General features: G+C 45.9%; 1 protein-coding gene across 1 annotated transcript in view; it reads left to right on the top strand.

Annotated features, from left to right (window-relative positions):
- The window catches only part of EIF4B (eukaryotic translation initiation factor 4B), a 54,771-nt gene that overhangs the window by 18,880 nt on the left and 11,561 nt on the right, over positions 1-24,330 (top strand). The window contains exons 3-5 of the mRNA XM_077298021.1: positions 4,118-4,326; positions 5,163-5,279; positions 20,669-20,723. Of these exons, the coding sequence (XP_077154136.1) occupies positions 4,118-4,326; positions 5,163-5,279; positions 20,669-20,723 (381 nt within the window). The remainder of the gene's footprint in view (positions 1-4,117; positions 4,327-5,162; positions 5,280-20,668; positions 20,724-24,330) is intronic.

The raw sequence follows: 24,330 nt of genomic DNA, 5'->3' as shown, positions 1-24,330 counted from the left end.
TGCACTCCAGAGGCATAGTAGTCGTTCCATACCTGGACGATCTACTCATCAAGGCTCCTACCTTCAAGGACTGCGAGCTCAGCGTCTCAATCACAATCGACACTGAGTCGCATGGGCTGGTTAGTCAACTTACAAAGGTCATCACCAACCCTGAGTCTGTCTCTGACCTTCCTGGGAATGCTATACAACACCTCCAGGGGTCTAGTGCTCTTTCCCAGGCACAAGGCACTGGCTCTCCGCCTAGCAGTTCGCATCCTCTTCCGCAAACCCCCTCGATCTCTCCGGTTTGCCATGAGTCCTCGGCAGGATGGGGGCAGCAATAGAAGCGGTCCCAATTTGGCCCAGTTTCACCTCAGGCCTCTCCAACTAGCCATTCTCATGTCCTGTGACAGGAACCCCTTTCTCTCTCGACAGGGAGTTCCGGCCAACGTCAACCAAGAGGTCCCTGCACTGGTGGCTCAAGCCAACCTCGCTAGCAAAGGGGAAATCCTTTCTCACAGGTCAGTGAAATGTTCTGACCACCGATGTGAGCCTGACGGGTTGGGGTGCAGTGCACCTACACCACAGGGCAAGTGGTCCCCAGTGGAAGCGACCATGCCCATCAACATCCTGGGAATTCGTGCCATCCTCCTGGCATTGAGGGCGTTCCATCACTTACTGGCAGCCTCTCACATCAGAATACAATCGGACAATGCCACCACCGTGGCATATGTGAATCACCAAGGGGGGACCCGCAGTACCCAGGCGATGCGAGAAGTGTCACACATCCTCCACTGGGTGGAGGACACAGGCTCGTTTTCTCTCGGCAGTCCACATTCCGGGTGTGGACAACTGGGAAGCAGACTTCCTCAGACGACAAGGAATAGATCCGGGAGAGTCGTCTCTCCATCCCGAAATTTTTCGTCAGATCTGCCGTCGCTGGGGGACCCCATATGTGGACCTAATGGCATCCCACTTCAATGCCAAGGTCTCCAACTTCATGGCCAGAACACACGATCCGCGGTCGCTCGGAGCAGACGCTCTGGTTCAGGACTGGACCCAGTTACAGCCTCTACATTTTTCCACCTCTCCCCCTGTTATCCAGAGTGGTGAGGAAGATCAAGCAAGATGGAGTTCCAACCATCTTAATCGCAGCGGACTGGCCCAGACGTACATGGTTCGCCGACGTCGTACAACTTTCAGCAGACGCCCCCTGGCGCCTCCCCGACCGCCCGGATCTTCTATCACAAGGCCCGTTCTACCACCAGAACTCAGGGGCTCCCAATTTGATGGCATGGCCCTTGAAACCTGGGTTCTAACCCAGGCAGGGCTCTCGACGGACGTCATTAGGACCATGATCAGGGCACGGAAGCCAGCCTCTGCCAAGATCTATGACCGTGCCTGGAAAGTTCTCTTTACCTGCTGCGAATCTCGCGGCCAGACCCCATTCCCTTCTTCCCTCCCCGAACTACCTGTTTTTTTCTCCAATCGGGTCTGGAGGCCAGGCTGTCCCTGGGCTCGCCTAAGAGCCAGGTGTCAGCCCTCTCAGTGCTTTTTTTTTTTTTTTTTCAAAGGCGCATTGCTACCAAGCTGCGAGTAAGGACTTTTCTTCAGGGGGTTTCCCAATTGGTTCCCTCCTACAGATAACCACTAGAAACATGGGACCTCAACCTGGTCCTGACAGCATTGCAGGAACCACCCATCGAACCCCTTAAGGAGGTCCCGCTCTGCCTTCTCTCCCAGAAGGTGGTTTTTTCCTGGTGGCAATCACCTCGCTACGCAGGGTGTCTGAACTGACAGCACTTTCGTGCAGACGGCCCTTCCTGGCTTTCCACCAGGACAAGGTAGTTCTCCGTACGATCCCATCCTTCCTTCCGAAGGTTGTGTCCAACTTCCACCTCAATGAGGAAATTTCACTGCCATCCCTTTGTGCGGTCCCGGTTCATAGAGTGGAGAAGGCTCTGCATGCGCTTGACCTTGTCAGGGCATTGCGTATATATGTCTAGGACTGCGTCCTTCCGGAGGTCTGATCCCTTATCCTTCTTCCAGAAGGCGGCCGCAAGGGTCTCCCAGCTTCCAAAGCTACCCTTGCCAGGAAGATCACATCCACCATACAAGAGGCCTACCGCCTTAAGAATTCTCCTCTTCCAGCCGGTATTACGGCACACTCTACACGGGCGGTAGGGGCCTCCTGGGCCATTCGACTCCAGGCTTCGGCACAACAAGTGTGTAAGGCGGCCACTTGGACTAGCCCACACTCGTTTACTAAACACTACAGGGTTCATACCCAGTCCTCAGCGGAAGCGAGCCTGAGTAGATGTGTTCTTCAGGCGGCGGTGCCCCAAGTATAGGGGCCTGTCTGCACAATATTCGTCCATTGCTTCCCATCCAGGGACTGCTTTGGGACGTCCCATGGTCCTGTGTCCCCCAATGAGGCGACAGAGTAAAGGAGATTTTTGTGTACTCACCGTAAAATCTCTTTCTCTTAGCCTCTAATTGGGGGATACGGCTCCCACCCTGTTGCCCTTTTCGGGCCATTGTTACTGTTGAGTTCTCATATTGTTCTTTGAGCTCGTACATAGTGGCCTTATAGGCATGTCTGTCATTCATGTTACGTTCCTCCTACTGCTTTTGCACAAAACTAGAGAAGGCTGACGCCGTCCAGGGGTGTATGCTGTAGAGGAGGAGCCACGGTTAATCTTTTTCAGATTATGCATAGTGTCGCCTCCTAGTGGACAGCAGCATAACACCTATGGTCCTGTGTCCCCCCAATTAGAGGCTAAGAGAAAGAGATTTTACGGTGAGTACACAAAAATCTCCTTTTCTTCATTCCTGTCATGTCACTTTGTATTCATTCCTGAAAATCACCTGAAGGGTTAATAAACTACCTGACTTTTTTTTTTTTTTTTTTTTTTTTTTTTATAAATGGTATCACTTTTGGGGATTTCCCAATATATTGGACCCCCAAAGTCACTTCAAACCTGGATATGTCCCTAAAAAATAAATTTTGTAAATTTTCTTGCAGAAATGAAAAATTGCTGCTACATTTTGAAACCTCCTAAAATGCAAACAAAATAAAATAACATTTCACAAATGGTGCTGATGTAAAGCAGACATGTGGGAAATGTTGTTTTTTATTGTGTGGATTATAGGGATAAATCATTCAAAGTTTGAAAATTGCAATCTTTTTAACATTTTTCATTTCTGATTTTTTTTTTTTTTTAATAAATAAACACAATATGTTGACCTAAATCTACCATGATCATAAAGTATAATGTGCCACGAAAAGACAATCTCAAAATCATTGGGATTTTTTTTTTAAGCATTCCAGAGTTATTACCACATAAAGTGACACTGATCAGATTTAAAAAATTTGGCCCATTCACTAAGGGGTTCAAAAAGAAAAGTGAAAATTGGGTTTCATTAATTGTGCATGACCCCAACTTGGTTATAAAGGGCAGCCTACAGTTGAAGCTCCATTACCCTGCTCCTTATGGTGATTGTCCAGTTTAGTAGTGGATCAGCCCTCTTATTTTTAAAGGGAATCTTCACCAGGTTTTTAATATTGTAATCTGAGAGCAGCATAATGCAGGGGCTGAGACCTTGATTGCAGCGATGTCACTGGGCTGTGTTTTCTCAGCAGATTATCGCTACAGCGTTTTAGGTGTCTTGTGCCTCCTAGTCACCCTCATCTGTATAACTCCATGCCACCAAGGATTGTCTGCTTTCTGCCTTTCAGTGGGATGGGTGGGATTATACAGGGTTTAGCATTCATACAACTGGTAAACTTGCAGCAGAGAAAACAGGCATTGTGTCAAAATGGCAGCAGAGACCACTAACGTGACACATCAGTGGAATCGGGTTCTCTGTCCCTCCCCTAAGGAGAAATGGTAAAAACCTGCTGACTGATTCCCTTTAAGCAAATAAACATGGCCGGTGATCAGCTGGTGGGTGCTTGGTACATTTGTTATCGCTGGTGACGGCCATGTGTATATCTCGCATACAGAACAAATGTAACATTACATGGTGGCCATTTAGGCCAAGTATAGTAGTGCAGAAAGAGCTTTAACTTGTAAATGGCTGATGTAATTTGTTTAAATGGTGGTTTCCATAATTTTGGCAAATTTTTACTTTTCAGTTTCCACCACGTGGCACAGCAACGAAGATGATACGTACAGAGGTCACCCGATTGATCGCTCCATCCTTCCTACTGCCCCTCGAGCTGCACGTGAACCTAACGTGGACCGAAGCCGACTCCCAAAAAGTCCCCCCTTCACTGCTTTCCTTGGAAATCTTCCCTATGATGTTACGGAGGAATCCATCCAAAAGTTTTTCCGAGGGCTTAATGTAAGTGGTGTCTTGCTACTTTTAGTTTTTTTCTGAAAATACATGCTCCGATGTTCCGAAAGACGCCAGTTCGTCACATGTGAGTTCTGTCTGCGTTTTTTACGGAGATGTTATTACAAGTTATGGGGCTGTTCTCATACCTGTGGTCAACACCAAAATACACAGCTGTCAGATTTTCGATCCGAGTCACTTATCATACTCAAAAATGTAAGTCTTTGGGTCTGAAACCTATTGGGCAGCACTCATCAATGTGCTGTATGATCGTCATGTGTGATGAGTACTTCTCATATCCAAAAAAGAGATGATCAAAACTGCCACACCGACTAAATACTAATGAGAATCTGATCCAAAACATTAAAAATTGGTCTTTTTTTTTTTTTTTTTTGACACTGTCAAAGTGCAGTAAATTGTCTGCAAATGCATGTCAACATGATAATCTGTTTTAAGAAATTCATCAAACGGTATCATTTTCTGTTGCCATTCATTTTAATATGGAACACTTGCGAGAAGCTCTAATAAAATTTTTCATTGGCACCATTGGGTACATTTCACATAAAGAAAGTACAGAGAAACGCCCCCTGTATTACACTTACAAGAAAGAAGAAGGAAATCTGTTTTCTTATTTCCTTTTTATGTTTCTTACAGAGGTCTAGTTGTCATTTTTCTCTTTAAACGATCCCTGTTGCACAATAGTTTTTCATCCTTTCCTGCAGTTTTGTACCGATGATATAACGTCACATGGCCCTTTCTTTACAGATTGTAGCGCTTAAAGGATTTAACCCTTGTTTGTGATTTGGTTCCTGAACGACTTGTCTGTTTTTGTTCTTCACATGCAGATTAGCGCTGTCCGTTTACCCCGGGAGCCCAGCAATCCAGAAAGATTAAAAGGTTTTGGCTACGCTGAATTTGATGACCTGGATTCTCTTTTGCGAGCTCTGAGTCTTAATGAAGAAGTAAGAAGGCAATGTGATTGTTTTTTTTATTTTGTTTTTTTTCTGAATTCTTTACCTGCCACCTAGAAGAACTGGTTGTCAATTAGTGATGAGCGAACATTCTTGGAATAAGTAAGGTGTTATCCGATCATGCTCGTGTGCTAACCGAGTGACTTTGGCGTGCTCGAAAAATATGTTTGAGTCGCCGCAACACATGTAGGGATCGCCTCTTTGTTAGGCTATCCATGCATGTGCTGCTGGGACTCGAACATATTTTCCGAGCATGATCAGATAAAACCTATGAATGAGCATGTTCCCTGATCACTAGTGTCGATGTGCAGCTCCTGTGACCTGAGCTCTAAATATAGTGACATCTACATCAGCAAAATCTTATTATGCCACAGGTCTGCTTTACAAAAACTGTCGCGTAATAAGATTTAATTTCCCACTTTCTTTTTCTGCAGTGGTTATTCTTACTGTACTTTGGCGGCATTGTGTGATTTGTCCCCGAAACATAAAGGTTTCCCAATAACTATACTGTTTTTAATATATTACTACACTTTGTCTCTTATGGCCTAATGCATTTAAATAGACTTATGGGTGAGGTGGATATTGTTAATATATTGTAAAAAAACTGGTGTGGACCCCAGTAGCGGCAGACAAGAACATATTAATGTGAGTGTAATGTACACAGATCTGCAGATAGTGAGCTGATCACTTTCAGCTTAGGAGGCAAACCTTTCCGATCTGGAATTAGCTGTGATCTGGGGTCACTTTTGTAGTGTCCTGTCCCGTAGCAGTTAGTAAAAGTCATATAGTATGGTATTGGACAATAATGCACTTATCAATAAGCAAGATCTGAATAGTTTATTTAGGGCTTATCTGTCAACCTTGAACCTCCTTTTAAAATTGGACCCCTATAGCCTTTTTTAGTATTACGAGGCATCCATTTGTGCTCGGATACATACTGCAGGCTGAGACCTTCACAGTTTGAGAATGGACAGTGATATCTGGAGCGGTCCTGGATCTTCTGATCTGAACTTAACTCCCCATCTACGCCTCTAAGGTTGTGTTCAAGACTGGTGATCTGCAGTGTGATACCAGCCTAAAGAGACACTTGGTAGCTCTAATTATGGTGCTTGAACCCTCTAGGTTCAAGCAACATATTGTAATCCGATTTCTTACATTTTATTATTCTACTTCTTCTCCGCGTGGCCCGAACCGCTGGGTGCAGAGACCCTGTTCAGGCGGCGTTTCGAAGCCCTCGGTGGGGACAGGTGTGCTATGTATTTTTGGAGTCGATCCGATTTGTAGTTTTTTTAAAAAAAAAATCACATTTTAAGAAAAAATGTTCCCATAAGAATTAATGGCGACCTTTCCATGACCCCCAATTGACATGTATTGAAGCCACAGCGCAGCTGCACTGACCTTACAAAGATGGCAGCTATGCAACTGTACGGTGTCTGTATATAGGGGGATGTCTGTATATGTGATATAAGTAAGTGCCCCCGTCCTGTGTGTGATAAGTAAGTGCCCCCCCGTCCTGTGTGTGATAAGTGCCCCCCTGTCCTGTGTGTGATAAGTGCCCCCCCATCCTGTGTGTGATAAGTGCCCCCCCGTCCTGTGTGTGATAAGTGCCCCCTGTCCTGTGTGTGATAAGTAAGTGGCCCCCCGTCCTGTGTGTGATAAGTAAGTGCCCCCCCGTCCTGTGTGTGATAAGTGCCCCCCCGTCCTGTGTGTGATAAGTGCCCCCCCATCCTGTGTGTGATAAGTGCCCCTGTCCTGTGTGTGATAAGTGCCCCCCCATCCTGTGTGTGATAAGTGCCCCTGTCCTGTGTGTGATAAGTAAGTGCCCCCCCCCGTCCTGTGTGTGATAAGTAAGTGCCCCCCCCCCCCGTCCTGTCTGTGATAAGTAAGTGCCCCCCCCCCCCGTCCTGTGTGTGATAAGTAAGTGCCCCCCGTCCTGTGTGTGATAAGTAAGTGCCCCCCCCCCCCCCCCCCGTCCTGTGTGTGATAAGTAAGTGCCCCCCCCGTCCTGTCTGTGATAAGTAAGTGCCCCCCCCCCCCCCCCCCCGTCCTGTGTGTGATAAGTAAGTGCCCCCCGTCCTGTCTGTGATAAGTAAGTGCCCCCCCCCCGTCCTGTGTGTGATAAGTAAGTGCCCCCCGTCCTGTGTGTGATAAGTAAGTGCCCCCCCCCCCCGTCCTGTGTGTGATAAGTAAGTGCCCCCCCCGTCCTGTCTGTGATAAGTAAGTGCCCCCCCCCCCCCCCCGTCCTGTGTGTGATAAGTAAGTGCCCCCCGTCCTGTGTGTGATAAGTAAGTGCTGCTGTAAAGCTGGCAGCGCTGTTCAAGCACCATGTATTTCCTTCAGGAAATGCCCATCTAGTTGATTTTTAATGTTCTAGTAGCAGCTGCACTCCTAAGGATCAGTGTATTCCTTAGGCTTTATTCACACGTCAGTATTTGTATGCTAAAACCAGGAGTGTCTCCAAAACACAGAACAGATGTCAATATTTCAGTTATAGTTCACTGTAAGTTCCACTTCTGGTTTTGGCATAAAAACACTGATGAAAACACGCAAAAAAAAAAGCACTCAGCCTTTACCATGAGGGTCTGCTGCATCATGCAGTGCATTAATATTGTGCTTAGGTGTTGGGAAATATGGCTGTCTTTTTTTTTTTTTTTTTTTTTTTAATCTTGTTTCACTTGGTGAGTTGCTTCGTATTTCTTGGACAGTGCCAGTAGCCCAATAATAATCAGGTCTGAAAAAAGTTTCCTAGACCTGGCCTAGTGGTTGGGCAGGACAAAGGGACTGGGATGTCCTTACTGGGCAATTACTTCAGGCTCTGTATTGCGAGCGGCGGCCTGGTATTGCGTGTGGTGGCCTGGTATTGTGTGCTTTGGCCTGGAAATCACTGATGATCTGAGCTCTTGGACTTCACTTCTTCCTTGTTTCAAGGTTCGATCCATTTTGACAGGCTTTCCCTTTAAAAAGTTACCATCAAGTCCCCTTCCCCTGACTGTCCTTTTAGTATTGTCTAAAGATAGAACTGCTGAGTGGAGCGCATTATCCCACGTGTTTTTCATTTTCTTTTGTGACTGCTTGCAGAGGGATTGTGCTGACTCTAAACGCTTCAGGTCAAAGCATCTGCTGACTTGTGTCCTGCACAACAACACTGCTCTGGTGAATTCGGGTCTGGCCTTGACATCTGCTGGGCAAGTGGCCATCCTGTCAGCATCGCACCCACTTGCTTGGGTCATATATTTGGAAGCTTTTAGGCCATGTGCACACGCTGCGGATTCCATTGCGGGATTTTCTGCAGCGGATTTGCAAAATTCGCAGTGAAAAACCACTGCGGATTTATCGCGGTTTCCTCTGCGGGTTTTCACCTGCAGATTTCTATTGGAGCAGGTGCAAACCTGCAGCGGAATCCGCACAAAGAATTGACATGCTGCGGAAAATAAACCTCTGCGTTTCCGCGTGGTTTTTTCCGCAGCATGTGCACAACGGTTTTTGTTTTCCATAGGTTAACATTGTACTGTACACCGCATGGAAAACTGCTGCGGATCCGCAGCAAAAACCGCAACGTGTGCACATAGCCTTATACATAATGAGGTTGGATCTGAGACATTGCTACAACCAAGGCCTAATATTAGTTGTCTCCCTGACAGGTCTAGTGTAGAAATAGCCAGGTTTGGTAATAGAGGTTGGTGCCATTTAATAATAATTTTAATTTTTATATAGCGCTAACATATTCCGCAGCGCTTTACAGGTTGCACACATTATCATCGCTGTCCCCATTGGGGCTCACAATCTAGGTTCCCTATGTGGGAGGAAACCGGAGTACCCGGAGGAAACCCACGCAAACACAGAGAGAACATACAAACTCTTTGCAGATGTCGTCCTTGGTGGGGTTTGAACCCAGGACTCCAGCGCTGCAAGGCTGCTGTGCTAACCACTGCGCCACCGTGCTACCCCATTTTCATGGGAGCCGGAGTAAAGAACATTTCATTCCACTCCGGTCTTGCACGTGTGATACCTACCTGTCACATTACTTGTGTATGATGGACCACTATTGTCCCCTCTGATATAGATGCATGAAAGGTGATTTTTTTTTTTTTCCTTTTTTTTTTTTTTTTTTTTTTATTCCTCCCTTTCTTCTATGAACCGACTTTATTATTTTTCCATCAATGTAGCCATATGAGGGCTTGTTTTTTTGCAGGATGAGTTGTACTTTTGAATTACATCTTTCATTCTACCACAGTGTACTGGAAAACGGGAAGAACATTTTCACATGCTTTTAAATTGCAAAAAAAGTGCAATTCCATAGCTTTTTTAAAATGTATTTACCATGTTCACTGTACGGTAAAACGGACACGGCAATATGATTCTCCAGGTCCGTACGAGTACGCAGATATCAAATATGTATATTTTTTTTAAGTGGTGAAATTCTGAAACTATTTTTTAATTTATTTTTTTATCACCATTTTCAAAGTCCCTTAGCGGTTTCATTTTTCGAGATATGTCCAAGCACTCACAATCGCCTCCGGGTATCATGTGCTTCTGACAACTAGCCCTGGGTGCCAGGTCCCACACCGCTTCCGGCACTTTAACCCCTTCATGACCCAGCCTATTTTGACCTTAATGACCTGGCCGTTTTTTGCAATTCTGACCAGTGTCCCTTTATGAGGTAATAACTCAGGAACGCTTCAACGGATCCTTGCGGTTCTGAGATTGTTTTTTCGTGACATATTGGGCTTCATGTTTGTGGTAAATTTAGGTTGATAATGTTTGCGCTTATATGTAAAAAAAAAAAAAAAAATGGAAATTTGGCTAAGATTTAAAAAATTTTGCAATTTTCAAATTTTGGATTTTTATTCTGTTAAACGAGAGTTATGTGGCACAAAATAGTTAAAACCATTTTTTTTAGGGACCACCTCACATTTGAAGTCAGTTTGAGGGGTCTATATGGCTGAAAATACCCAAAAGTGACACCATTCTAAAAACTGCACCCCTCAAGGTGCTCAAAACCACATTCAAGACGTTTATTAACCCTTCAGGTGCTTCACAGCAGCAGAAGCAACATAAAAGGAAAAAATGAACATTTAACTTTTTAGTCACAAAAATGATCTTTTGGCAACAATTTTTTTTCTTTTCCCAAGGGTAAAAAGAGAAACTGAACCCCAAAAGTTATTGTACAATTTGTCCTGAGTACGCCGATACCCCATATGTGGGGGGAACCACTGTTTGGGCGCACAGCAGGGCTCGGAAGGGAAGGAGCGCCATTTGACTTTTTCAATGAAAGATTGGCTCCAATCGTTAGCGGACACCATGTCGCGTTTGGAGAGCCCCTGTGTGCCTAAACATTGGAGTTCCCCCACAAGTGACCCCATTTTGGAAACTAGACCCCCAAGGAACTTATCTAGATGCATAGTGAGCACTTTGAACCCCCAGGTGCTTCACAAATTGATCCGTAAAAATGAAAAAGTACTTTTTTTTCACAAAAAAATTCTTTTAGCCTCAATTTGTTCATTTCCACATGGGCAACAGGATAAAATGGATCCTAAAATGTGTTGGGCAATTTCTCCTGAGTACACCGATACCTCACATGTGGGGGTAAACCACTGTTTGTGCACACGGCAAGGCTCGGAAGGGAAGGAGCGCCATTTGACTTTTGAATGAAAAATTAGCTACAATCGTTAGCGGACCCCGTGTCGCGTTTGGAGAGCCCCTGTGTGCCTAAACATTGGAGCTCCCCCACATGTGACCCCATTTTGGAAACTAGACCTCCCGTGGAACTAATCTAGAATTTGCGGTGACCACTTTAAACCCCCAAGTGCTTCACAGAAGTTTATAACGCAGAGCCGTGAAAATAAAAAATCATTTTTCTTTCCTCAAAAATGATGTTTTAGCAATCAATTTTTTATTTTCGCAAGGGTAACAGGAGAAATTGGACCCCAATAGTTGTTGCCCAGTTTGTCCTGAGTATGCTAGTACCCCATATGTGGGGGGGTAAACCACTGTTTGGGCACACTTCGGGGCTCGGAAGGTAAGTAGTGACGTTTTGAAATGCAGACTTTGATGGAATAGTCTGTGGGCGTCACGTTGCGTTTGCAGAGCCCCTCATGTGCCTTAACAGTAGAAACCCCCCACAAGTGACCCCATTTTGGAAACTAGACCCCCCAAGGAACTCAACTAGATATGTGGTGAGCACTTTGAACCCCCAAGTGCTTCACAGAAGTTTACAACGCAGAGCCATGAAAATAAAATAATTTTTCTTTCCTCAAAAATGATGTTTAAGCAAGCAATTTTTTATTTTCACAAGGGTAACAGGAGAAATTGGATCCCAATAGTTGTTGCCCAGTTTGTCCTGAGTATGCTGGTACCCCATATGTGGGGGTAAACCACTGTTTGGGGGCACGTCGGGGCTCGGAAGGGAGGGAGCACCATTTGACTTTTTGAACGCAAGATTGGCTGGAATCAATGGTGGCGCCATGTTGCGTTTGGAGACCCCTGATGTACCTAAACAGTGGAAACCCCTCAATTCTAACTCCAACACTAACCCCAACACACTCCTAACCGTAATCCCAACTCTAGCCATAACCCTAATCACAACCCTAACCCCAACACACCCCTAACTCCAATACACCCCTAATCCCAAACCTAACCCCAACACACCCATAACCCTAACCACAGGCCTAATCTTAACCCTATTTCCAACCCTAGCCCTAATTCCAACCCTAACCCAAAGGCTATGTGCCCACGTTGCGGATTCGTGTGAGATTTTTCCGCACCATTTTTGAAAAATCCGCAGGGAAAAGGCACTGTTTTTTACCTGCGGATTTACCGCGGATTTCCAGTGTTTTTTGTGCGGATTTCACCTGCGGATTCCTATTGAGGAACAGGTGTAAAACGCTGAGGAATCCGCACAAAGAATTGACAAGCTGCGGAAAATAAAACGCAGCGTTTCCGTGCGGTAATTTCCGCACCACGGGCACAGCGGATTTGGTTTTCCATAGGTTTACATGGTACTGTAAACCTGATGGAAAACTGCTACGAATCTGCAGTGGCCAATCCGCTGCGGATCCGCAGCCAAATCCGCACCGTGTGCACATAGCCTAATTCTAAGTGTATGTGCACACGCTGCGGATCCTCAGCGTTTCCGCAGCTGCGGGTCCGCAGCGGTTTCCCATGAGTTTACATTACAATGTAAACCTATGGGAAACAAAAAACACTGTGCACATGCTGCAGAAAAAAACTGCGCGGAAACGCAGCGGTTTACATTCCACAGCATTTCACTTCTTTCTGCGGATTCCGCAGCGGTTTTACAGCTGCTCCTATAGAAAACCGCAGTTGTAAAACCGCAGTGAAATCCGCAGAAAAACTGCGGTAAATCCGCAGCGGTTTTGCACTGCGGAAAAATTTGCAGAGGACCAGAATACGTGTGCACATAGCCTTACCCTAGCCCTAACCCTAGTTCTAACCCTAACCCTAGTTGAAAAATAAAAGTAAATATATATGTTTCTATTTTATTATTGTCCCTACCTATGGGGGTGATAAAGGGGGGGGTTCATTTACTATTTACAAAGCCACTCTCCTCCCCCCCCCCCCCCCCCAAAAGGGCTAATATACCACTCCCCCTGTCCCTGCAGATCGGGTGAAATTGGAATTAACCCTTTCACCTGATCTGCAGGGACGTTATCCCTCCATGACGCCACATAGGCATCACAGGTCGGATTGGCACCGACTTTCATGACGCCTACGTGGCGTCACAGGTCGGGAAGGGGTTAACACCCTAAATGCTGCGATTGAACTCGTGATCGCAGCAATTCGGAAGAGGGAAGAAAGTCCGTCTCCCCTTCGGTCGGAGACCCCGCGACGTCATCTCGTGGTCCCGATCGATGCCATGGTTACCTGATGATGTCGATTCTAACGTTCTCCACAGCTCTGTCACATGTGCTCAGTGTTGCGCTCATCCGTGAAGAGCACAGGACGTGCCAATATCAAATCTGCCAATCTTGGTCTTAGGCAAATACCAATCGCCCTGCACTGTTGGGCTGTAAGCTCAACACCCACTTGTGGACATCGAACAATCAATCGAGTCGGGTTTATGACAGTCTGAGCAAACATGGATGTTGGTGGTCTGCTGGATGTAATTTTGCAGGGCTCTGGCAGTGCTCCTCTTGTTCTCCCTTGCAAAAAGGAGGAGGTAGTGGTTCTGCTGCTGGGTTGTTGCCCTCCTACGGCCCCCTCCAAGTCTCCTGGCGTGCTAGCCTGTCTCATGGTATCTGCTCCATGCTCTGGACACTGTGCTAACAGACACGGCTACTCTTGCCAAAGCTCACAGTGATGTGCCATCCTTGAGCTGCACTACCTGGGCAACTTCTGTGGGTTGTAGACACCGCCTCATGCTACTGTACAGTACGTCTAGGGATGAGATCAATGACAAAATGCAAAAGTGACATAAACAGCCAAAAAGTGAAATGGTATGTGGTCAGCCTTTGGAATAAATAACTGCAATCAATCGCTTCTATAACCATGAACAAGCTTTATACGCCTCTCAACTGGCATTTAGGCCACTCTTTTGCAAACTGCTTCAATTCTCCCATTGGGAGGCACCTTCTCCCAATAACAATTTTAAGATCGCTCTACAAGTGTTCAATGGGATTTAGATCCGGACTCAATGCTGCCCACTTCAGAACTCTCCAGCGCTTTCTTTCCTTCCCATTTCTGGGTGTTGGTTTTTTGTTTTTTTTTAAATTTGTTTGTGGTCATTGGACTGCTGGAACACCCATGACCTAGGCAGGGGTGGGGAACCTCGGGCCCCAGGCACATTTCCGGCCCTCGATGACCTTTTATCAGGCCCCCGAGCAGATTTTCAGGTACCACATTCTTGTGCAGGGACGTGTATTTTGATTACAACCAACTCATTAATTTCTTCTTGCTCTGTTAGCACACACACGCAGTGTTCACTACTGAACACTGAAGGGCATGCAATGAAAGATTACGTCCTGAAACCAGTGCCAGAGTTAGAATATACACTGCTCAAAAAAATAAAGGCAACACTCAAATAACACATCCTAGATCTGAATGAATGAAATATTCTCATTGAATACTTTGTTCTGTACAAAACTGAATGTGCTGACAACAAAATCACACAAAAATCATCTATGGAAATCAAATTTATTAACCAATGGAGGCCTGGATTTGGAACGATACTTAAAATCAAAGTGGAAAATCAAATTACAGGCTGCTCCAACTTCAGTTGCCTCAAAACAAGGAAATGATGCTCAGTAGTGTGTGTGGCCTCCATGTGCCTGTATGACCTGCCTACAACGCCTGGGCATGCTCCTGATGAGGCGGCGGATGGTCTCCTGAGGCATCTCCTCCCAGACCTGGACTAAAGCATCCGCCAACTCCTGGACAGTCTGGTGCAATGTGACGTTGGTGGATGGTGCGAGACATGTCCCAGATGTGTTCAATCGAATTCAGGTCTGGGGAACGGGCAGGCCAGTCCATAGCTTCAATGCCTTCCTGCCATTCATCTTGCAGGAACTGCTGACCCACTCCAGCCACATGAGGTCTGGCATTGTCCTGCATTAGGAGGAACCCAGGGCCAACCGCACCAGCATATGGTCTCACAAGGGGTCTGAGGTTCTCATCTCGGTACCTAATGGCAGTCAGGCTACCTCTGGTGAGCACATGGAGGTCTGTGCGGCCCTCCGAAGAAATGCCACCTCACACCATTACTGACCCACTGCCAAACCGGTCATGCTGAAGGATGTTGCAGGCAGCAGATTGCTCTCCACGTTGTCTTCAGACTCTGTCAGGTCTGTCACATGTGCTCAGTGTGAACCTGCCAATCCATTTGGGAATTTGCCAATCCTGTTGTTCTGTGGCAAATGCCAAGCATCCTGCACGGTGTTGGGCTGTGAGCACAACCCCCATCTATGGACATCGGGCACTCAGACCATCTTCATGGAGTCTGTTTATAACCGTTTGTGCAGACACATGCACATTTGTGACCTGCTGGAGGTCACTTGCAGGGCTCTGGCAGTACTCCTCCTATTCCTCCTTGCACAGAGGCTGAGGTAGCGGTCCTGCTGCTGGGTTGTTGCCTTCCTAAGGCCCCCTCCACGTCTCATGGTGTACTGGCCTGTCTCCTGGTAGCGCCTCTGGACACTACGCTGACAGACACAGCAAACCTTCTTGCCACAGCTCGCATTGATTTGGCATCGTGGAAAAGCTGCACTACCTGAGCCACTTGTGTGGGTTGTAGAGTCTGTCTCATGCTACCACGAGTGTGAAAGCACAACCAACATTCAAAAGTGACCAAAACATCAGCCAGAAAGCATTGGTATTGAGATGTGGTCTGTGGTCCTCACCTGCAGAACCACTCCTTTGAGTGTGTCTTGATGATTGCAAATAATTTCCATCTGTTGTCTATTCCATTTGCACAACAGCTTGTGAAATTGATTGTCAAACAGTGTTGCTTCCTAAGTGGACAGTTTGATTTCACAGAAGTTTGATTTACTTGGAGTTATATTGTTATTTAAGTGTTCACTTTATTTTTTTGAGCAGTGTATTTTGTGGGCGTAGTTTGTTCGGCCCTCGAAGGATGGTATAATTATCCAAACGGCCCTTGGCAGAATAAAGATTCCCCACCCCTGACCTAGGACAAAAGCCCAGCTTTCTGACACTGGGCACTATATTGCGATCCAAAATCCTTTGGTAATCTTCTGATTTCACGATGCACGCAGTGCCAGAGGCAGCAAGACATCTTTGAACTTCCACTATATTTGACTGTAGGCACTGTGATCTTTTCTTTGTAAAACACATTCCATTTTCGGCAAACAGTAGAATGATGTGAGTGACCAAAAAGGTCTATCTTAGTCTCATCTGTCCACAAGACACTTTTCCGGAAGGATTTTGGGGTACATACATTTTGACAAACTGCGGTCTAGCTTTTTTATGTCTGCCAGCAATGGGGTTCTCCTGGATCTCCTGTCATATCGTTTCATTTTATTCAAATGTCACCTGATAGCTGACACTGATGCACCCTGAGTCTGCAGAACAGCTTGAATTTCTTTGGAACTGGATTGGGGCTGCTTATTCACTATCCGGACTGCTTTGCAACCTTTTATCAATTTTTCTCTGCTTTCCACATCCAGGGAGATTAGCTTCAGTGCCATGGGTTGCAACCTTCTTGACTATGTTGCTCACCGTGGACAAAGGAACATCATCAAGATCTTAAGAGATGCACTTTGTAATCTTAAAATTGTTGATATTTTTCAACAATTTTGGTTCTCAAGTCCATTTTGGATCCATCTTTATAAATGGCCCACTCAGGTGTATCCATATACATGGCCCACCCTGTATGTTAAAATCACACTTCTATGTCAGTGCAGCGGTGAGGGCACTCTGACTTCTGATTTTATGTCCTGGCGGCCAGGAATGACTTGAGCTCAGCGCCTCACTTTAGAAACTTTGTGCCCAGCTCCCTCCCCCAAATGTGAATTGCATTTGTCAAGAAGCGTACACAGTATACACCTTGAACGGCTGCAGCATAGAGGAGGGGGCCGGAGACCTCTATGCCCATTGTATGCCATATTTGCTGTCTGTACGTGTTGAGCGCTGACACGTTACAGACAAGGAAATGGCAGTCCTCAGTAGCCGGATAAAAAAAATAACTGCACAACTGTTTTATTTTTTTTTATTGAAACTAAATGAAAACATTTTTAATTAAAAAAATATATATATATTGTGACACTAACTTTAACCCCATTTATTATTACGCCTAACTTCGGAATCCCTCCCTTTGATGTGGGCTCCGGTGCTGAGTCCACATCTTTCCCGACACATGTCAGCTGTTTTAAACAGCTGACATGTGCCTCTAACAGCCTCTGGTGGAATCTTGATCCACCCGCGACTGTTAACTTGTTAAACGCCGCTGTCAGTCTCTGTTACTGACATTTAACTTGTGCTTACCGGAAGCGTGTCTGTAATCCCGACCACCGATGGGTTGGCATGACAACCAGAGGTCTCCAGCAGACCTCTATGGTTGTCATAGTCGGTGCTCATTGCAAGGGAGAATTTCTGCTACACACAGGCGATCTGATCTTCGTCTGTGTAGCAGGGGCGATTGGACAACTACAGCTTCTGGACTCCTATGGACTATTGAAGCATGCAAAAAGTAAAAAAAAAAAAGATTTAAAAATATTTAAAAAAAAAGGAAGTTCAAAGAATCCCCTTTCTCCCCATTCAAAATAAAACAAATATACACATATTTAGAATTGCCCGATCTATCAATATAAAAAAAGAACCCGGTTACTAAACGTCGTAACAAGAAAAGCATTAATAACGTCAGAATTACGTTTTTTTTGGTTGCCCCTACATTGCAATAACAGGCAATCAAAATATCGAATCTGCACCAAAATATCAATAAAAACACCAGCTCGGCACGCAAAAAATAAGCCCTTTCCCAGCCCCAGATCACAAAAAATGGAGACGCTACAAGTCTCGGAAAATGGCGCCTTTTTTTTTTTTTTTAGCCAAAGTTTTGGAATTTTGTTTTCACCACTTAAATAAAAAAGAACCTAGACATGTTTGGTGTCTATGAACTCATACTGACCTGGAGAATCATAATGACTGGTCAGTTTTAGCATTTAGTGAACATGGTTTAAAAAAAAACAAATGTGGAATTGCACACTTTTTGCAATTTGGATTTTTGTTTCCCATTTTACAATTTACAGTATGTTAAAACCATTGGTGGTGTTCAAAAGTACCACTTGTCCAGCAAAAATCAAGCCCTCACATGGCCATTTTGACAAAAAAAAAAAGTTATGGCTCTGGGAAGAAGGGGGAACAAAAAACTAAAACGCAAAAACGAAAATACCTCTGGTCATGAAGGGGTTAGGTATGGGGCATTGCTTCCGTTCACATGAGCATAGCAGAGTCCTGGTGGTGGTAGGTTGGGGCTCCTTCTGCTTCCTCCATGTTTGTTCGCTCCATCTTTTGCTCCAAGCATTCATGTTCTAACACAGAGTAGCACCTTCTCCAAGCTGAAATCACCCCTTTCTCCATAATGACTTTATAGAGCACATTATCCCCCTCACTACCAATTTGTAAAGCCAGCTCTGAGTCCCAGATGGTAAAGTATCCTCAGTGGTGTTCCTTACAGCACTGCAACTGACATCTGACCTTGTGAATGGTGATCTCAACCTTGTGCAAAACTGCTCAGGCATGGAAACCCAATCCGAGAAACTCCTGATGCTTGGAGAGGAGGGATGCAAATGAGGAAAGACTCAAATTCAACTCTCACTCTCTCCAAAGCAGAAACAACACAGAGGATATTACACGTTAGTACTGGATGGTGTAGCTGTGACTCCAGCTCCAGTATGATGAGATACGCTACAAATGTTTCACTATGTGTGTCTGTCTCTTTGCAGCTGGTTCCCCCGCTGTCTACATGGATTTCTTTGGTTCTGTCACTTAATCCGCCAGTGAGCTGATCAGCTGTCTTCCCTGATGACATTAGTTAATTGGTACAAATAATCAGTGAAGAAGACCTAGGGGAGACGAGGTTCCTAATAATTGGAGAAAGCGGCCTCATTAGTAACCATAGTAGAAAATTAATTCACTGAATCTAGTAAATATGAAAATTGCTTGGTAGAATTAGGAATAGTTGTAATGCAAAGGTATAAGATATTCTCAAAAAGCAAAATATCCTGAACAAACCAACCTGGAGGGCCCATTGCGTGTTGCTTCACGGGCCTGCTCACAGCTCTGTTCAGTAAAGCTGGAGCCGCTACTCTGGTGAGTGGGTGCACCACATCATCCTCACTCAGCCACCTGCAGTGTATGAGCTGTATGCAGGAGGATCTGCTGGGTTCAGGAACCATTGATCCGAGAGGCGAGCGTCCCCTACCCACCGCACTGTACAGCGCTTCAATGCATGCACTACATGTGTGTGGCAGGTGCCGCTACACTGGCGACTGGGTGGTGATTAGTGTTGAGCGATACCGTCCGATACTTGAAAGTATCGGTATCGGAAAGTATCGGCCGATACCGGCAAAATATCGGATCCAATCCGATACCGATACCCGATACCAATACAAGTCAATGGGACTCAAGTATCGGACGGTATCCCTGATGGTTCCCAGGGTCTGAAGGAGAGGAAACTCTCCTTCAGGCCCTGGGAACCATATAAATGTGTAAAAGAAAGAATTAAAATAAAAAATATTGCTATACTCACCTGTCCGACGCAGCCGGGACTTCAGCGAGGGAACCGGCAGCGTTGTTTGTTTAAAAATCGCGCTATTACTTGGTTACGTGAATTCCCGGCTTGTGATTGGTCAGGTCGGCCATGTTGCCGGGACGCGGACCAATCACAGCAAGCCGTGACGAAATTACGTCACGGCTTGCTGTGATTGGTCCGCGTCCCGGCAATATGGCCGCCCTGACCAATCACAAGCCGGGACGTCACGGGAGGCTGGACGCGCTCATTTTGAAATGGGCGCGTGTCCAGCCTCCCGTGACGTCACGGCTTGTGATTGGTTGCGCCGCGATCAACCAATCACAAGCCGGGAGGCTGGACGCGCTCATTTTGAAATGGGCGCGTGTCCAGCCTCCCGGCTTGTGATTGGTTGACCGCGACGCAACCAATCACAAGCCGTGACGTCACGGGAGGCTGGACACGCGCCCTTTTTAAAATGAGCGCGTTTCCAGCCTCCCGTGACGTCACGGCTTGTGATTGGTTAATGGCGGCCATGTTGCCGGGACGCGGACCAATCACAGCAAGCCGTGACGTATTTTCGTCACGGCTTGCTGTGATTGGTCCGCGGCCCGGCAACATGGCCGCCCTGACCAATCACAAGCCGGGACTTCGCGTAACCATGTAAAAGCGGGAATTTTAAACAAACAACGCTGCCGGTTCCTGCGCTGAGGTCCCGGCTGCGTCGGACAGGTGAGTATAGCGATATTTTTTATTTTAATTCTCTATTTTACACATTTTAACATTAATGTTGTTCCGATACCCGATACCACAAGAGTATCGGAATCCTGGTATCGGAATTCCGATACAGCAAGTATCGGCCGATACCCGATACTTGCAGCATCGGAATGCTCAACACTAGTGGTGATGCATCATTCTCGCTCAACTCCCACTTCCCTGGCTGGTGAGTGCAGGCCTCAGCATCCCTCTACACTATAAGCAATTAGATGTCAAGTCACCCACACATATAAATGCCTCATGTGGTCATCCAACCACATGGTGGCAGTATTTCAATTTCAAACTACCATAGGGAACACTAAGGCGGATATATATGTATTTTATTTTTCTCACTTTGGTGATATAATACGGCACTGCTTTAAACAAGACCTAACGCTGAGCATTGTTTTTGTTATTGCAGTCTCTTGGGAACAGAAGGATAAGGGTGGACATAGCTGATCAGGCGCAGGATAAAGGTAAGTTCCTTCATTTGTGCAAAATTAGGCATTTAAGTTTATAAATCACCGGTCAGGTTTTAACACCTTTCCAACTTGAGACATACATGCACTTTGCACGGCAAGTGGTAATGTTTGGAGCCGAGTGTTTCCTTTGCTGAAGAGGTTAACCCTATGCTGGTTAGAAACTTACATCTCCATCTCGCATCTCTTCCTGACCTGGTCATTTCCTTCTCCCTGTAAAATCTGGCCAGACTTTCTCTTCCTCGCCAGTGAGTTTTACTTCCTAGCTCCTTGGAGTCGCTGTGCAGAGTTGGAGATCGCTGTTGCTGCTGGAGATTGATGCATGCTGGTTTTGGGTGTGTGCTTTCCTCATTGTCTTATTCCCATTTGGTTGGTACATTCATATCCTTCCCTATATACCACTTTTCCTTTTGGTGTTTTGTATGTTAGTTGCCTTTTGTTATCCATGTTTGTCTTTTGTGTTTATACACTAACATTTCTGTCTCAGGCCTCCTGGGGAGGAGACAGTTGGGGTATAACCGGAGAACAGTAGGGGCCGGTGGCCCAAACCTTCTCTCTTTTTCGCGGTACCTTTAGGAGCAGGGATAGTTTGAGTCCCATCCCTAGGGTCAGTACAGGGCCCCTTTCCCTTATTTACGTACAGTCACAGCCTGCAATGTATCCGGCACAATAATCCTTATTTAGACCCTATTGGATTAAAAAGGGGAAACAAATTTAAAAAATGACCAAAAGATTCATGCCACCCAATTTCTTCCCCCATTAAAAATAGATATTAAATTTTTAGCAAAAAATAAACGTTGAATTTTGGTCACTGCAATAAGTTATCAATAAAAATGCAAGCTTTGCACCAGGGCTGTGGAGTCAGTAAGCCAAACGTCCCACTTTGATTCCAACTCCTCAATTTCCCTGACTTTCAATTCCACGACTCCGACTCCACAGCACTGGTCACTACTGAGCATGTGCATAAAGTGCAGCACAGATTCATCTCCACTAAAAGCCGAGATCCTTAGATCAGGAACAGAACAGACATTTATAGGACATTTTAGGACTTTCCCAAATTACTATGAGTGTGTGTATATGTATGTATGTGTGTGTGTGTGTGTATGTATGTATGTATGTATATATATATATATATATATATATATATGTATATATATATATATATATATATATATATATATATATATATATATATATAAATTTTATTATATTTATTCATATATAATTTATTATATATTTTAGGGGTCAGTCTGTCCATTTTATATAGACTCCACCAATATGGACACAGACTCCACAGCCCTGCTCTGCTCCCAAAAAACCAAGCTCTCGTACAGCTCTGTAGTGCTCCCCTGGCTGGTGGCATGGAGTGCCCCCTGGCTGTGCAGGTCACATATCCTGTGGCTGGATCACTGCTGTAGATGGAGTGCTCTTCAGCTAATGCAGCGCCCCCTTCCTCCTGCAGTCTGTCTATAGTAATGGAGACATTGACATGGACTTTGCTAAAAGGGCAGCGAACCGAAGGGTGACACCATAACTTTAGGGTGTTTAGGGCATAAATCCTCCAAAACATTTTTTGAGAGTTGAAGAATTATTCTTCAGGTCATTTTCTTCAGGTCATTTTCTATTAAATAAACATAAGTTTGAAAATACGGCTCTGTGTTATAACATATCCGCCATTAGACTGTTAACTCTGCAATAGCATTATGTACCGCAGCATTGTCAGGCTTCAGCTAGTTACTTACTGTAGCGGCCACATTCACACGTCTGTTCAGACAGGGCAGGAGCCGACGCTGTAGATGCTCAGAGAATCGCAGTGATTGTGCAAATATACTCTGGTCAGTGTCGGCACAGTGATCCGAAAAATGTCTTCATCTTCTCCATTGTGTCAGGGCGTGGAAATATGACTGCGTGATGTCGTTCAATGTTTCCCATGCACTCATTGTCTTGCATGGCCGAGTACAGGGAAAATATCAGATCTTTCTCTGGGATGGCGATCTTTGTCCGAGGAAAATATCAGCCGTGTACGGCAGCATGTACTACCATTAGTCCGAGTGCGATCTGATGATTTCTGGAATTGCACTCAAACCAAAAATATGGTCGTCTGCATGTGCCCTAAGGCCTCCTTCACGTGTCCGATCCCAGTATAATCTACGGTGCTATGCATTGCACATGTAACGCAGCACGGATCACCAGTGCTAATACAAATCTATGGTTCCACGGAAAAAGGCGTCAGTGTACTGTCCAAGCGTAACATTGCAATGTAAAGGAGAAGCTTCGTATTTCTTCTTTTATCCATACTGGATAAACACTGATGGTAAAAACGGACACAGGGATGACACACTGATGGTAACAGACCCACGGATGACAGACTGATGGTAACAACGGACACACTGATGGTAACAGACCCACGGATGACACACTGATAATAAAAATGGACACACGGATGACACACTGATGGTAAAAACGGAGACACGGATGACACACTGATGGTATCAGACCCACGGATGACACACTGATGGTAAAAACGGACACACTGATGGTAAAAATGGACACAGGGATGACACACCGATGGTAAAAACGAATACACGGATGACACACTGATGGTAACAACGGAGACACGGATGACACACTGGTAAAAACGGACACATGGATGACACACTGATGGTAAAAACGGACACGGATGACACACTGATGGTAAAAACAGACACTGATGACACACTGATGGTAAAAACAGACACACGGATGACACTGATGGTAACAATGGAGACACGGATGACACACTGATGGTAACAACGGAGACATGGATGACAGACTGATGGTAACAACGGACACACTGATGGTAACAGACCCACGGATGACACACTGATGGTAAAAATGGACACACAGATGACACACTGATGGTAAAAACGGAGACACGGATGACACACATGGTAAAAACGGAGACACGGATGACACACTGATGGTAAAAACGGAGACACGGATGACACACTGATGGTAAAAATGGAGACACTGATGGCAAAATGGAGACCCGGATGACACATTGATGGTAACAGAGACACGGATGACGCCAGTACCGATTTTTCATTTGTTTAAACACAGAGATGTGACTGAGGCTTGAGGAGATGTGTGCCCTCCCTCGCTCTGTGTGCCCTCCCTCGCTCTGTGTGCCCTCCCTCGCTCTGTGTGCCCTCCCTCGCTCTGTGTGCCCTCCCTCGCTCTGTGTGCCCTCCCTCGCTCTGTGTGCCCTCCCTCGCTCTGTGTGCCCTCCCTCGCTCTGTGTGCCCTCCCTCGCTCTGTGTGCCCTCCCTCGCTCTGTGTGCCCTCCCTCGCTCTGTGTGCCCTCCCTCGCTCTGTGTGCCCTCCCTCGCTCTGTGTGCCCTCCCTCGCTCTGTGTGCCCTCCCTCGCTCTGTGTGCCCTCCCTCGCTCTGTGTGCCCTCCCTCGCTCTGTGTGCCCTCCCTCGCTCTGTGTGCCCTCCCTCGCTCTGTGTGCCCTCCCTCGCTCTGTGTGCCCTCCCTCGCTCTGTGTGCCCTCCCTCGCTCTGTGACTGCAGGTTTCCGAGTTGCTACAGTGCGTGATTCTTGATTCACTTCTACTGAAAAAAT

Source organism: Ranitomeya variabilis, chromosome 3 (genome assembly GCF_051348905.1).
Source record: "Ranitomeya variabilis isolate aRanVar5 chromosome 3, aRanVar5.hap1, whole genome shotgun sequence".
Classification (NCBI taxonomy): Eukaryota; Metazoa; Chordata; class Amphibia; order Anura; family Dendrobatidae; genus Ranitomeya; species Ranitomeya variabilis.
The sequence above is the reverse complement of the archived record's forward strand: the minus strand, read 5'-3'. Positions and strand labels throughout refer to the sequence as shown.